The sequence below is a fragment of the Triplophysa dalaica genome, chromosome 19, assembly GCF_015846415.1.
Source record: "Triplophysa dalaica isolate WHDGS20190420 chromosome 19, ASM1584641v1, whole genome shotgun sequence".
Taxonomy (NCBI): domain Eukaryota; kingdom Metazoa; phylum Chordata; class Actinopteri; order Cypriniformes; family Nemacheilidae; genus Triplophysa; species Triplophysa dalaica.
In genome coordinates, this window is record NC_079560.1 from 2193983 (window position 1) to 2210938 (window position 16956).

The 16956-nt window shown below is 37.7% G+C and overlaps 2 protein-coding genes across 2 annotated transcripts; both read left to right on the forward strand.

Annotated features, from left to right (window-relative positions):
- Nucleotides 1-2375: 2375 nt before the first annotated feature.
- Nucleotides 2376-4256, forward strand: LOC130408375 (urokinase plasminogen activator surface receptor-like). The gene is made up of 5 exons (XM_056731867.1): nt 2376-2421; nt 2508-2615; nt 3076-3228; nt 3314-3424; nt 3607-4256. The coding sequence occupies exons 1-5, from the start codon at nt 2376-2378 to the stop codon at nt 4032-4034; spliced, it is 846 nt and encodes a 281-aa protein (XP_056587845.1). The 3' UTR covers nt 4035-4256.
- A 2495-nt stretch (nt 4257-6751) lies between these two features.
- Nucleotides 6752-9201, forward strand: LOC130408476 (urokinase plasminogen activator surface receptor-like). Its single transcript, XM_056732018.1, has 5 exons — nt 6752-6799; nt 6883-7005; nt 8078-8227; nt 8298-8408; nt 8685-9201. The coding sequence occupies exons 2-5, from the start codon at nt 6909-6911 to the stop codon at nt 8996-8998; spliced, it is 672 nt and encodes a 223-aa protein (XP_056587996.1). The 5' UTR covers nt 6752-6799; nt 6883-6908; the 3' UTR covers nt 8999-9201.
- Nucleotides 9202-16956: the final 7755 nt, after the last annotated feature.

A 16956-nucleotide genomic window follows, 5' to 3' on the forward strand; every position in this document is an offset into this window, starting at 1 on the left:
GAGATCCTCGAAGTATTCCTTCCACCGCCCGATGATATCCCCGGTCGAGGTCAACAGCTGGCCCCCTCCACTGTAAACAGCGTTGGTAGGGCACTGCTTCCCCCTCCTGAGGCGCCGGACGGTTTGCCAGAATCTCTTCGAGGCCGACCGATAGTCTTTCTCCATGATAGCCTCACCGAACTCCTCCCAGGCCCGGGTTTTTGCCTCCCCAACCACCCGGGCTGCAGTCCACTTGGCCTGTCGGTACATGTCAGCTGCCTCTGGAGTCCCAGAAGCCAACTAGGCCCGATAGGAATACTTCATCAGCTTAACGGCATCCCTTACTTCCGGTGTCAACCACCGGGTTCGGGGATTGCCGCCTCGACAGGCACCGGAGACCTTACGGCCACAGCTCTGAGTGGCTGCGTTGACAACGGAGGTGGAGAACATGGTCCACTCGGACTCAATATCTCCGGACTCCCTCAGGATCTGGTCGAAGCTCTGCCGGAGGTGGAAGTTGAAGATCTCACTGACAGGCGATTCGGCCAAGCGTTCCCAACAGTCCCTCACAGTACGTTTGGGTCTGCTGAGTCTGTCCAGCTTCCTCCCCCGCCATCGGATCCAACTCACCACCAGGTGGTGATCGGTTGACAGCTCCGCCCCTCTCTTCACCCGAGTTTCCAAGACATACGGCCGTAGGTCAGATGAAACAACCACAAAGTCGATCATTGACTTCCGGCCAAGGGTGTCCTGGTGCCATGTGCACTGATGGACACCCTTATGCTTGAACATGGTGTTCGTTATGCCCAAACTGTAACTAGCACAGAAGTCCAATAACAGAACACCACTCGGGTTCAGATCAGGGGGGGCGTTCCTCCCAATCACGCCCCTCCAGGTGTTACTGTCGTTGCCCACGTGGGCGTTGAAGTCCCCCAGCAGAACGACGGAGTCCCCAGTCGGGGCACTTTCCAGCACCCCTCCCAGAGTCTCCAAGAAGGCCGGGTACTCTACACTGCCATTTGGCCCGTAGGCACACACGACAGTGAGAGACCTATCCCTGACCCGAAGGCGCAGGGAAGTGACCCTCTCGTTCACCGGGGTAAACTCCAACACATGGTGGCTGAGCTGGGGGGCTATAAGCAAACCCACACCAGCCCGCCGCCTCTCACCCTGGGCAACTCCAGAGTAGTGAAGAGTCCATCCTCCCTCGAGGAGTGTGGTTCCAGAGCCCAAGCTGTGCGTAGAGGTGATCCCGACTATCTCTAGTCGGAATCTCTGAACCTCACGCACAATCTCCGGCTCCTTCCCCGTCAGAGAGGTGACATTCCATGTTCCTAGAGCTAGATTCCGCGTCCAGGGATCGGGTTGTCGAGGCCCCTGCCTTCGACTACCACCCGATCCACTTTGAACCGGCCCCTTACGGTTCCTCCTGTAGGTGGTGGGTCCACCAGGCGCTCGCATGCGAGCCCCAACCCCGGGCCTGGCTCCAGGGTGGGGCCCCGAATTTTAGACAGATGAAACCAAAATTGAGTTGTTTGGAAAGAACACACAATGCTATGTGTCGAGAACAAAAGGCACAGTACACAACATCAAAACCTCATCCCAACTGTGAAATATGGTGGAGGGGGCATCATGGTTTGGGGCTGCTTTGCTGCCTCAGGACCTGGACGGATTACTGTCATCGATGGAAAAATGAATTCCAAAGTTTATCAAGACATTTTGCAGGAAAACTTAAGACCATCTGTCTGCCAACTGAAGCTTAACAGAGGATGGACGATGCAACAGGACAACGACCCAAAGCATAGAAGTATATCAACAACAGAATGGCTTCAACAGAAGAAAATACGCCTTCTGGAGTGGCCCAGTCAGAGTCCTAACCTCAACCCGATTGAGATGCTGTGGCATGACCTCAAGAGAGCGATTCACACCGGACATCCCAAGAATATTGCTGAACTGAAACACTTTTGTAAAGAGGAATGGTCCAAAATTTCTCCTGACCGTTGTGCAGGTCTGATCTGCAACTATAGGAAACGTTTGGTTGAGGTTATTGCTGCCAAAGGAGGGTCAACCAGTTATTAAACCCAAAGGTTCACATACTTTTTCCACCCTGCACTATGAATGTTTACATGTTGTATTCAATAAAAACATGAAAACGTATAATGTTTGTGCGGTATTAGTTTAAGCACACTGTGTTTCTCTATTGTTGTGACTTAGATGAAGATCAGAACACATTTTATGACCAATTTATGAAGAAATCCAAGTAAGACCAAAGGGTTCACATACTTTTTCTTTCAACTGTAGATGTGGGTGGGCTACGTTCTCTTTCTCTTTCGATCTGCTATAAAAAGGGCTTTGAAAAGGGCTTGTCTTATTATTCACCGTCTAACTGACCAAAGATGGATCTGAACATCTTCATTGTTCTTTTTACTCTTTTCACTGGAGGTACAGTACAAAACACAAAAGTATATTTAATGTTTTTGTTACAAATTCAGATAATTGAATGTTCCCCTTATTCTGTTTTCGTTTAGGACACTCGCTGATTTGCTACGAGTGTGACAGTGTGACTAGTTCTTGTATAGGCAAACGGGTGTTGTGTCCTTCTGGAACTAAATGTGCAAGTCTAACATCCTCCATGAGTAAGTTGAGTTGATGTTGTATATTATTATAGAAGAAGATAGAATATAAAGTTCGTACAATATAAAAGTCAATTTTGAGTGTGTTGTCATTCTTTTTGTGCCCTTATTTGAACAGAAATTATATATCCAACTTTATAGATAACCTTATTGACAAAATTAGCCCCTCGAGGCTCAGACTTGTTTTATCGGAATAGAGAGAGATTCAACAGTGGAATAAATTAATTTTTACAATGGATTGGGATGTTATGCAAATATTTTGTATTATCCATGCATAAAAAACATGGTTATACTAAAAACAGTTCTGTGAGGTATAAACGCTGTCTGTCCTTAACTTAAATATCTCTGTCAACACAATTAACACAAATTGATTTAAAATGACACAATGTGTTCAAATTCATCGTTTTATGAAAGTTGTTAAACTTTGTTGGTCAGATGTGAAGTATAAAAATGTTTTTGTTAGATATTTTTGGCAACACTATGACGAAGAAGAAAGTTAAGGGTTGTGCAGAGCCACAGAACTGTGAAAGTGGATCCGTTAACTTTGGCAATGTAAGGTCCAAAGTATCTGTGCAATGCTGTAACAACTTTCTCTGTAATTTCAGAGATGTCCCAGGTATTGTCTTTCATATACAGCACATATGCTAAAGCATTAATCTGAAGCGTTGAAGATAAAAAAATAACGTTTGTTTCTTCTACAGATTACACCTCCGACAGACCAAACGGAAAACAATGTTACAGCTGTGATGGAACCAGTTGCTTTAACAAATTAAACTGTTTAGGAACTGAAGACCACTGCATTACAGCAATAGGTAAGATTGATGTTTTTCTCCGATAGATGTCTTTGCATCACAGATTACATTTGTTTAAAACATACATTATAAAGTAAGCCTATATGTGTTTTTAGTCTTTTTGAAAATGTATTATATACATTCATTATGTTTACCGTATCACCCATCAATTATTTATGACTGAACATTTCTCTTGACTTTAGAAACTTCTTGGGGTCAGTCGACGACTATAAAAGGATGTGCCTCTAAATTAATGTGTGAAGCGGATCAACATTTAATGCATGTCTCATGCTGTCAGGGAAATCTGTGCAACACTGAAGAAAATCTACATGACAGTGAGGAGAACCTGGATATTAAAGAGGACAATCTGTGGGACAGTGAGGAGAATCACGATACTAAAGAAGTCCATCTGTGGGACAATGGGGAGAAACTGAGTAAAAAAGAGAACCTGAGTGACCATGAGGTACAACTGGGTAATGGAGAGAATCAGAGTGACCACAAGGAGCAAGCGTATAACAGTGAGATAAATCACCGTTACAGTGAGAGAAATTTACGTAATAGTGCTAAGAGCATCACTCAGACCCTCCTCTTCCTCTTCGGGCCTTTCCTCTCCTACATAATTTACCATTGAATTCAGCAGAACTTCATATATGAAATGTGATTGTGATCAACTCCATACTGTATATTTTTGTGGGACTACAAATTGTGTTCTGTTCTTATAATATAACAGTATATTTCTGCAACAAGAGATGTTTTCATTGAAGTGTTCTGTATATGTACTTGTGTGTTTTAAATTTCTGTTTACCTGCTGAGGGACTGGAAATGAGCCTCTTGGCCAAATATGGTACGCATGATACGGAAATATACATGAAATAATTGTACATGGTCCCTTTCAAATAAACTTAAATAATACAAATTGTCCTTTTTATAGTAACAATAAACATTTTGTTCTCTGGCTATTAGTTTGTAGTTTCCTTCAAATAAATAAAAATAAGTACCATAAAATGAAAAAAATATTGACAGTACCTCAATAATTTTATTCTGTTAGTTGGATAAAATGTATAATATATAATACATCTGTTTTCCATTTCATTTTTAAAAAAAATATGACGAATCAAGGCAGGGCTATTCAACAAGTTTTTTACTCTGATAATGAAAACGACATCATTTAGCTTTGATTTAATCGACATACACCTGCAGGTGGCAGCAGAATCAAGATCTTTTCATTTGCTGACTATTATGTGAGACTATGGCTCACAGTCTATGCATGTCTGCTTCAAATTTTTAAATCAGAGTATCAAACGATCCGGATCTACCACTACATAAAATGATGGTTAAGAGCCACCGATGAGAATAACAAGCTATATTTTCCCTTTAAGATTATTGTATCTGAGACATTACTGCATATTGAATTATTGTTGTTAGATGATAAAAATATCATGGCAGATCATGTTATTAAATATATATTTCAACTTGGTGAAATCCATATATAAACATATTTATTGTGTATGTTTTCAGATTTCTGTAAGGTCAGTTTCAAATGATTAACATATCACCCATCTAACATTCGTGACACACCTTAGATCCTTGTGAGTATGTGCTCCTGTAAAGTTTCTATAAGGATGTGTCTGTAAAACTGTCTCATGCCTCTTCACATGTTATAACAGTTTTCATACTTATGCTGTCAGGAAAAACTGTGTAACAGTGAGCATCACCAACCTCCTTCTTCTCTACATAATGTTTAGCTGAATTCAGCAAAAGATGAAGTGTGATATAATTGAATTATTGTGGTGGGACTAATAAAACCTTTTTTTTCTGGATGTCCACTAGCAACCGGACATGATCACTTATGCTTATTGACAGAAATTTCATTTTGTCACATGGTTTGAAACATCTTATTAACAGCAGCCTATCTGATTTTGTTTTTCTTTGGCAAAATTAAAACATTATGACAAAGGATCATTCAAAAGTCTAAAACAACATTTTAGTGCATATTTCAAATGTTCGTAAATTCAGAATCGGAAACGTTGTACGTGAAAAATGAAGTTACTTACTAGCAGATGGAGTCTTTTAAACAAGACATTTCTATAAACAGCCATAAAGATCAAGCAACTTCATGAATATATTCCTGCTTGACACACTAGATAAAATGCACATAAAATAACACCAGGTAGATGCAATGTGCCTAATTTAGCCAACACGTCAGTTTTTTTCCTGCTGCCTGATGTTAGATTCACATTTAAACACGTTAAACACATCCTGTTTTCTCCTCCCTCTGTGTCCACTGTTCTTCAACTTTCTGTTATTGCAGTCATGATCCATTATATTAGTTTGGATGACCTTGGCGTTGTCAGTCCAAGGCTTTCCGGTTGCTCGATCCCATGGTTTGCACATAGTAAAAAAATGCACAGTGTATTGCAATGCAAATCGCTTTGGATAAAAGCGTCTGCCCATTCGCACCAATTGCGTATAAATAACACGCGCTGTGTATTATCGTATAATACGGAAGCCAAATTGCGATTTTGCGTGCACATGATACGCCAATTAGCGTGTTTGCATATTAAACAGCAATTTGTCTCATTACCCTGTCCCCTAACCCAAACCCTAAACCTTACATTATCATTTTAATTATTTCAGTGTTTCCTCTTCATGTATGTTTTAAAATGACTGCTCTCCACCCAGGTACAAGCAAACATTGGCGTATCATATGCACGCAAAATCGCAATTTGGTGTACGTATTAGACGATAATGCAACAGCGTGTTATTTATATGCAATTGGGTGCGAACAGGTTGCTGAGCTACAGCAAAGCTACATAACATAAACTCTTTCAAGAATCAACAGAATAATTGTCATGAGTAGTCTGCCTTCATGTCATGTCTATTCTTGGTCTTGGGGCAGATTCATGACGAAGTCTTATGTTTTTTGTGAGAGAGAGATGTTGACCCTATCGGCATTCGATACTCTCTCTGGTCCTTGTCTTCATTCCTGACATCTCGTTCCTCGTTAACTTTCCCTGAATTACCCACACATGCCCCTTGTTAATTATCCTTGTTAGTCTCCCTTTAAAATCCCCTCGTGTCTATTGTCCTGTGCTTGATCGTTTCGCTAGTTCGTTCCAATGTAGTACTCACCTGTATACTCTTGTTACCTTACCTTACCTTCACTTTCATTATGCATCATTCCAGCTGGAGTTTCCCTGTCCTGACATGGTTTGGAAGATGTGATCAAAAGAGTTAAGTATTTTATATTATAGTTTTACTTTCACATTCCAGTCACGCCTTCTTTTGATGCGCTATAAAAAAGCCATTTGAAAAAGCCATTTTATTCTCCTTTTGACGGACCAAAGATGGACCTGAACATCTTCATTTTTCTCCATTTTCTTCTTTTCTCTGGAGGTATCAGTATAAAAATACATAAATATATTCAATGTTTTATTACCTAAAAATAGAGAAATACAATTCATTTACTGTTTCTCTAGTCTTTTTTTTTACAGGACACACGCTAATGTGTCATGAGTGCCAAAATTTGATGGGTTCTTGTGAAGGGAAACAGGTTTTGTGTCCCTCTAGAACTGTATGTGCAAGTACAACAACATCCCTGAGTAAGTTGAGCTTGAGAGGAAATTTACTCCAATTGTTATGTATCGTTTAACCTCTTTGTTGTGTGCATGTGTTTTTTCCAGTGATAAAATACTATAAATATTATATAATATTGCAAGTGAAGGATCTTAGGATGCAGGTATATAAAAATCAACCTGTGTGTTCTTGTTTAACATAAGGTCCATCTTTACTGTGGGTATCATCCAGTGGTCCCCAGAAGCGAACTTCGTTACTTATGATGTTTATTTGAAATGTACAAATGTAAACCGGGTTGGTTTTATACGGGTTAGGTAGATAGAAAAGCCTAAACACTTTGTACAAGTCGTCATGTAAGTATTTATGTGTGTATTTTTCTTACACGCTCCATGTAAAACTTACATGTTTTTGTAAAACATGTAAACCTTGTCAACGTAAAAACCTGTAAAATGTATAATCTGATCTTTAAAGATCCATCCATCATAGGCTTGGTATTTGCTATGATGTTAATGCATCTGTATATATAAAATCTGAAAAAGCTAAAATGACACTCGTTGTAATTGGATGAAATCATGAAGCAAATGCAGCTGTTTGGTATTTTACCAAACAAAGTCATTAAATTTTGACGCCTTTACAACACTCCTGTGACATTATTAAACACATATAAAGTAAAATGAGTAAATAATGAATACATAATCTTTCACCTCACGCATGCATGCACTCACAAACAAACATACACACACATGTTGGATTTGCATATTCTATGGGGACATTCCATAGATGCTATGGTTTTTATAATGAACAAACTATATTATATATATATTATACTATATTCCCTACCTCTAACACACCCCTTAAACCTAACAACCACACAAAACTTTCTGCTCTTAGATTTTCAAAAAAGTTAATTCTGTATGATTTATTAGTTTCCTCATGGGTACCAAAAAATTTCCCCACAAGGACAAGGATTTTTGATATTGCCATCTTTGTGGGGATATTTCATTACAGGTTGCCTTTGAAACTAAGATCCTAAGATTCTTCACAAGCACAGATTTTTTCATTCTATTGGTCAGGTGTGAAGCGTTAAACATTTTTCAGGTATTTTAGGTAATAATGCGATGAACATCTCCACGAAGGGTTGTGCACTGCCAGAGATCTGTGGAAGTGTATCCCTTAACTATGGCCTTTCAAGAACAGTTGTGTCTGTACAGTGCTGTCAGACACACCTCTGTAATATACAAAATGCAGGTATTGTCTTTAAACAACATAAACTAGCATTAATCTGCAGACATAAAAATAACGTTGGTTTCTTCTACAGAATACACCTCCGACAGACCCAACGGAAAACGATGTTACTACTGTGATGGAACCAGTTGTTTGAACAAATTAGACTGTTTAGGAATTGAAGACCTATGTATTACAACAATAGGTGAGAATTTACTAACAGAAAATACACAAATACATCCTCAAATATATGATTGTTTTTATAATATTCCTGTAGATTACATTTTGTATTTTGTTCTAAACATATAAAGTATATATGCAAGTATTTTACATATTTTTAGATTTGTGATGTCCATTTGTAAATATGTCCATATGTTTTACATGTTTTATCAGATTTGTATATGGTCAGTTTAGAGTGATTAGCATATACCCCATCACCCATCAATCATTTATGACTTCTCTTCACTTCTCTTGACATTAGAAACTACTGAGGCTCATCTAAAAACTTTAAAAGGATGTGCCTCAAAATCGATCTGTGATGTTGTGCCACACATAAATGACCCTTTTAAGGATAGCTTATGCTGTAAGGGGAATCTATGTAACACTGAGGAGAACCTGCATAACGGTGAGAAGAAACGGCGTTTTATGAAAATGTTTCTTCATCTGTGGCACATTCAGAACAATCTGTGGGACAATGAGGACAATCTGTGGGACAATGAGGACAATCTGTGGGACAATGAGGACAATCTGTGGGACAATGAGGACAATCTGTGGGACAATGAGGACAATCTGTAAAAGACACTATGTAACTGTACTTCACACACTAGAATCAAAAACAAAGGTAATATATTCCATAATGTTTTGTGGCCGGACTCAAAATATATATAAATTATAACCGCTTATTTCTGCAGTGAATCATTTTAACAAGACAATGTGTTAATCGATATAGACTGATCTATAACTAATAAAATAAGTATATAATTTGCTTTATAGGAGCAAGTGGCAGCATATTTTTTTTGCAACAGTACAGAAAGACAGTTTGCTACAAAACGTCTTGTTCTTCATAAAATATTTTTGAGAATTAATCATTACAATTATTACTATATACCAAAAAACAATGTTTTTTGTTTGTTACAGAAAGTATTTTTTCTACTTTTAAGTTGAGATTTTTGTTGTGTTACGCTGTGCTTTTCATTCTGTTTTTTTTTTGTCCCTTTTAAAGGTTGTTTGATGATTGCACAACCCAATTTAAATAATCAAAATAGCTGAATATTAATGATTCATTTCTTAACAATACACATGAAATAACAGGTAAATGAAATGTGTTGAGTCAAGATGTCTGCTTTCCTCCTGATGTTAGTCAGCTTGATGTTTGTTATGTTTTAATAAAACACTTTCTGTTTTCTCCTCTTCATGTGTCTACTGTTCTTCTACTTTCTTTTTCCATGAATTTAGTAGAACTTCAGATTGTAGAACACAACCAACAACAGAAATCACTTGCTTTAGTGACAAGCATAGACCCCCATTTCTCATGTCAGTACACCACAATTCCACTGATATATCAAATATGGAATTTATATCTGAAGTCGTTATTGGAAGTGTTTGATAACGAATACCATCATAGACAGTTACTGTAAAACACATATAAGAGAACGTTTTTACCTTGAGTTTATAAACTCAATTGTTTTGAGGAAACATAGACCCATGACGTGCATCCGCACGGGTCTTGCGCCTTAGCAAATAAGTGACTATATTAATATAAATATGAATAATGCAATATACACTGTAAAAAATGCCTGTGAAATTAACAGTAAAATTCTGTTGTTTTCAGACAAAAAACCTGTTGTCAAAAAACGTCCATAAAAATACGGAAAAAATTCATTTCTGGGAAATGAACAGTGAAATTCCAAAGTTTTCACAAGGAGTTTTTTTTCAACTCCACAAACACTTTTATCACCTTCACTTACAGACACCACTGTCACTTTATTTCTGTTGCACGTCTACAAAAGTTCTAATTGAAAATGAACACAAGTTTATATGTTAATGGTTTTGTTGAGTCACCATTATGGTGAAGAGTGTTTGCTTTAGTTGTTGTCTTGACAATTTGCTTTCAATGTGAAGAGGTCTTTCCCCAGTATTGACATCTATGAGTTGAAACACACTGACTCAGGTGCATGGGTGGAACGCTCAGATAAAGCTAACGCATTAAATTATTTGGGTCGGAGTACATGTTCAAGAGGTTAGGAAGTGCTTTAAAGTTACTAGTTTCCCTCTTATGATATTGAATGAATTTAATTAATATTGAATGTCTTTAACAGCACATCTAAAAATGATAAATGTTCTGGCAGATATCTAGAATATAACAGTTTGTCTCAACAATGGTGACAACAGAAAAAAACCTCTTAAGATAAACGCAATGCATTCTGGGTATCATCAAAGCACAAAACTCATCAATGACTCCCAGCATGCATTGCGGCTGTAAGCTTTTCATTTGTTAGTCACCACAGTTGAGATTCATACACTGATTCTTGATGTCTGAGTCAAAGACAAAATGCAAGCTTTTTAACGATTCAAAAACTTTTTAGATTGATTGTTGCATGAAATGTGAATTTTAAAAGTAAATTCATTAAGAAGTTTGTAACAAAAAATACAATAAGCAATTAAACAACATCCCAGATAAATATTTAGTAAATACCTAATCACACTTTCATTTGATGTGATTTGCTACAAAACTATTTTTATATAAAACAACGTCATAGCAGCGCAAAGATAACTTGAAACTTATGTATGCCGGCTGAAAGATCCCAACTAAAGCAAACCCTGATCACAAAAACGGTCACTTTAAATAAACCAATAAAGCATCATATCATGGCTGTTATGCTGCAGTCCCTGTGAAGCAGAAGTGATGATCGTCTTCAGTATTCTGACGTATTTACAAGATGAACAGTGGGTGTGGCTTATGTTTTCTACTGTGAATTGATTGGATGAATAAAAACATAATGCTCCCGTAATTTTACGGTAGTTTACTGGCAACCACAGCTGCCGGTATTTTCCGTAAAAACTACGGAATTTGTATTTTCTCTTTTCTTTACTTACATAAAATATTTTGTGGGTCACCACTAAGCTGAAGAGTTGAGTCTTTGTTTAACTATGTCATGCTTGCATGTTGCTTTGTTTAAAAGTGACTTTAATAATGAATTACAGGGTAATAAATTAAGTAAATGTAATGTTATCACTTTTATGCATTTGGACCAAGTTTTCATTTTCTATAAAGAGATGCTGTTAATATAAAAGACTCAAATGTATTAAGTTCATACACAGTTTGAAGTTTGTGCCCTGAAGTTTTAAACTGCAAAGCTGTTTACATTCTTTTATTTTTTACGGAATTTTACTGGCAACCACAGCGGCCGGTATTTTTCCGTAAAAATTACGGAACATTTTTTACAGTGTAATTACTGCTGAGATTCTTCTCCTTTCCAAGCCCTTTAAAGCTTCGGTGTTCACCCTCTTCCATTTTTTATCGTCATAACCAAAGGTGTTCATTCCTGATTGTATATCAAGAGCAAGGACACGTTTGTGTTTTGTTTTGTGCTTTCACCAGAACGAGTGACTCGATTGCAGGGCCGACTCCAGGCATGGGTGGGCTGAGCCCAACTAAACGTCTGTCTTGCCCACTCAATGAGAATTAAAAACAACACTAAAAATTGCAGTATTTTCTATTGGTAGAAAGCAACGTCACTCTTCACTCACAGAGAGGTTTTAGTATGTGACAGAGATGCCGGCGGAAGCAAAATAATGTGCAAAGGAATTCAAGGTGCATGCGGGCTTTGAGTTTATTATAAACAGCATGTAAAATTAATTGTGAAGTAAAACCAGAATCATTTATTATAACACGTGTTTTTGCGGTCTTATTTTGTGAAGGAGAAGGACGCGGGCGTTAACATTAACAAACAGCTATTTGCTTGCATTATTTAGGCTATAATTTTACTTAATGACCGTCAGGAATGACTGAGAGATTCAGCTTTACCATTAACTCTTTCTCTCTCCATCTCACACAACCCAAGATGGGAGCGAAACACTGTGCAATTGAGTTTAGTTTATGCGCACTGCGCGCTCACGGACCGCATACAACAGCAAATGATGTTAAGTTCACTGTGCAGTGTAATCAGAGTTTTTGCGAAATTTAAACAGATGTCAGTGATCGTTGGGGAATGTTCTTAACTCGCTTTCTGTAATGGCTTCTATTTATTTTACATAACCGCTTTATCAAATGCGTAAACATCTATAAAATCAATCGCACACAATTTATATAGAGGGCAATATTCAATAATAATTATTTTTGTTTTAATATTGCAGTCTTCTGTAATGAATGTCTGTTTTATATATTTTAAAGATCATATATAATTTAAATCCTGCATGTATTGAAGAGGCATTTATTGAAGTGTTTGTTGAAAGTCACCAACAGCCATGTGAAAGACTGAGAGGATGATAATAAATTAAAAAGGAGGGGTATTTCGTAAAAAATGTAATGCATATAGGCCTACAAACATTAGTTTCGTGCTGTTTAAATCAAAATATGAACTTGTTTTTTTTTGCGATATTTCTGTCTCCTCCAGTTCTTTTTCGGCAAAGAAATTAACATAAAAACTACAATTTTATATCAAAAGTTGAAGGAAATGTTGTTCACAGAAATAAACAAAAACGACCATTTTACCAAAACACATTCTTATCTTATCAGAAAAAAAATAAAAACCGTTTAAATTGTTTGTTTATTTTTGCTGGTTTGGGTAAATGCCCCCCCCCAGGATACCTGCTAGGCCACCTGGCAAGAACCGGGCCTGCTTTGTATGTGTGAAGACTGTGCGTCGTGCACGAGCGCCAAGAAGGATCTAATAAAAACACATTCCATCGTATTTATTAACAAATGGTGATATTTCTCTCTTTAAGGAAGGCTATAGGCTACATCAGTCCGGCTTTCGAATACAGTGGCCTCGAGAGACGTCCATACACAGATAAATAAAGATAAATCGAAATTATGCAATTTACGCGGTTAATCCCAGCGAGGTAAAAAATAGGGAAATCCGTATTTACACGGAAAAATCGCATCCATAAGAAAGCTTCATTGTAAAGCCGATTGGGCCCGTCGTAGGCTGCACTGGGGCCCTTCTCACTATGTTACGTCACTGCATAGACCAGTTGAACTCAAAATTACTTTTACTTTTATTTAGGCTTGTTTTTTAAACCCTGCTCAATGATATGAAGAGGCAACACCCAAATGTACAGCATTAGCATTAACAATGTAATGTTCATGTTATCTATGCTAACCATCATAATCACCAAAACTCTTTCAATACCACAGAACAATAAACTACTCTTACAAAAACATCAGGTGAAAAGTGAAAAATTTAACCAAGATGTCTGCTTTCCTCCTGATGTTAGTCAGCCTGATGTTCGTTTCGTTTTAATAAAGCACTTTCTGTTTTCTCCTCTTCATCTACTGTTCTTCTACTTTCTGTTTCCTTGAATTTAGTAGAACATCAGATTCTAGAACACAACCAACAACAGAAATCACGTGCTTTAGTGACAAGCACAGACGCCATTTCTCATGTCAGTACACCACAATTCCACTGATAAATCAAATGTCAAATGTATATCTGTAAGTAGTCTTTGAAGTGTTCGATAACGAATACCATCAAAGACAGTTACTGTAAAACACAGATGAGATAAGGTTTTTACCTCAAGCCTTTCAAGTTTATAAACTCAGTTGTTTTGAGGAAACATATAGACCCATGATGTGCATCCGCTTGTGCAAAGGAATTTAAGGTGTAGCCTACTGCATGTTGGCTTTGAGTTTATTATAAACAGTATGTAAAATGAATAGTGAAGTAAAATCAGAATCATTTATAATAACGCGAGTTTTTGCGGTCTTATTCTGTGAAGGAAAAGGACGCGTCACGCGAGCATTAACATTAACTAACAGCTATTTTCTTGAATTATTCAGGATAGATTTGAATTTAACGACGGTCAGGAATGACTGAAAGATCGATTTTTACCATTAAATCTGTCACCATCCATCTCAAACACCCCAAGATGGGAGCGAAACACTGTGAAATTGAGTTTAGTTTATGCGCACTGCACGCTCACGGACCTCATTCATCAACAAATGATGTAGAGTTCACTGTGCAGTGAAATCAGATTTTTTGCGAAAATAAAACAGATGTCAGTGATCGTGTGTGAATGTTTTTAGCCCGCTTTCTGTAATGGCTTCTATTTATTTTACATAACCGCTTTATCAATGCGTAAAACATCAATAAAATCAAACGCCAGTTAAACTCAAAAGTACTTTACTTTTATTTAGGCTTGTTTTTTTAAACCCTGCTCAATGATATGAAGAGGCAACAACCCACATTTACAGCAATATCAGTGGCGGAGCTACACTTTAAAAACAGGGGTGGCAAAGGGATGTCAAGGTAAAAATAAATTATTTTCCACAAAACGTATATAGATTAAATTAAAGTTGTTTATTTTCCAAAATGTACACAAATATATATGTATTAAGTAGCCTATACAGCAAAAATAGAGCAACAAGTATTCAAAGTGCTCCTTGGACTAATCAAGTCCAAGAGAAAAAACTGAGGTAAACTTGGACCTGTCAAAACAAGGCAGGACTAGGCAGATGTACACATTCAAACATGTACTACAAGAATAATAGTAGAACAACAATACCAAAAAAACATAGAGCCCTTTAACACTGACTCTAATGATAAACTTCAATAGTTGTACCAGGTATAACCTGCATCTACCCATGGTATGGCACACCAAGTTCATAAAATACAAACATTCAGATTCAGAACAGCATAATTCTGCGGTTCTGGTGAGATGAAGCAAAATGTTTTACAAAGTCCTCCATATTAATGGAATATGCCCTCCGCTGTTTAGGAGCCCGGCGTGAAGCGGAGGGATCTTAAATCAGCCTTAAGGGGTTGTATTCGCTATTAGAACCGCCTCGCTATACATTATCCCGCTTATTACATGGCTACCTACCAAATAAATAAATAATTTGACACAACATATTGATTTAAAAGGGAGTTTATTGATTTAAAAACTATTTATATTGCTTCCGCTAAAGAAAATAGTCCGTTCGGTCTCTACGGTTAGAATCCTGCGTCCATGGAACGCTCGGTTTTTCATGACAACGGTCTGTTATACTAAGATTAGTGCTGCATTACACGTGCCAATATGAATAAGCCTACCTAATGTCTGTGAATGTTGCTGAACATTTGCTAACGACATGTTTTAAGCATATTCACGCAGGCGTGACAGTATTAGTCAGTCAGTTTCACGACTAGTAATGCTCATGAAGTATTAATGCTGAGCACTAAAGTGCAACTTCTCCCTTACTTCCCGTTTAAACACTACTTCGTTTAATTTAATACCAATAAAAGCCGTACATACCAGCAAAATGCTCTTCATCGATCCCGTGTGCTGTCGGCGTTGTTTTGGAGCCGTTTGGAGTACGTCACGAAGGTGTTGCGTGTCAGCTTAACCAATGAAAAGTGTAGCAGCAACAGCACGCTGCGGCTGCACGCTTGTGCGTGCTGCGTAAGGATGCATTCACGTCCGCTGGGAGATTTGGGAAAATGTTCGTAAAAATCTAACAGTGTAACGTTTTCAGCGGGGTGGCAACAGCTGGCAAGGACTTCGTCTTGGGTGGCAATTGCCACCCCAACTAGCCCTCTGGCTCCACCACTGAATAGTATTAACAATGTAATGTAACAATGTAATACATTCTGCTGTTGATTCCAAAACTGAGAATCTTTCACTCTTGTTGGTCAGGTGTGAAGAATTAAATGTTTTGTTAGATATTGTAGGTAATTCTGCAATGAACACCACTGTGAAGGCTTGTGTACTGCCAGAGGTCTGTGGAGGTTTTTCCATTAATTATGGCTTAGGAAGATACGTATTATCTGTGCGATGCTGTAACACACACCTCTGCAATATCCAATATGTCACAGGTATTGTCTTTGAAATTCAGCACATTTGCATTAATCTGAAGTATTGCAGATGACAGAATAAGATCAGTTTCTTCAACAGATTACACCTCCAATCGCCCCAATGGAAAACAATGTTACTACTGTGATGGAACAACTTGCCTTAACAAATTAGACTGTTTAGGAACAGAAGACCACGGCATTACAACACTAAGTAAGAATTCAGTTGCAGAAAAAGTTCAAATATCCTCCAATAGATGTTTTTATATCATTCATGTAGATTACATCTCTAATTATAATATGTTTAGATAACATAGTGCAATGTATATATGCAATTATTTAACATATTTTTAGATTTGTGAAGTTCATATGGAAATATGTACATGATGAGGATATCAATTTCATTTTTGATGTAACTTCTCTTCTCTTGACATTAGAAACTACTGAGCCTGTTCCAAAAACTTTAAAAGGATGTGCCTCAAAATCGATCTGTAATGTTGTGTCACACATAAATGACCGTTTTTACAACCACGTATGCTGTAACGGAAATCTGTGTAACACTGAGGAGAATCTGAAGAAACAGTGTTACAGGAAAAAGACAAATCTGTGGGACAGTGAGGAAAATCTATGGGACAGTGAGGAAAATCTATGGGACAGTGAGGAAAATCTATGGGACAGTGAGGAAAATCTGTGGGACAGTGAGGATCATCTCTAGGACAGTGAGAACAATCTGTGGGACAATGAGGACAATCTGTGGGACAA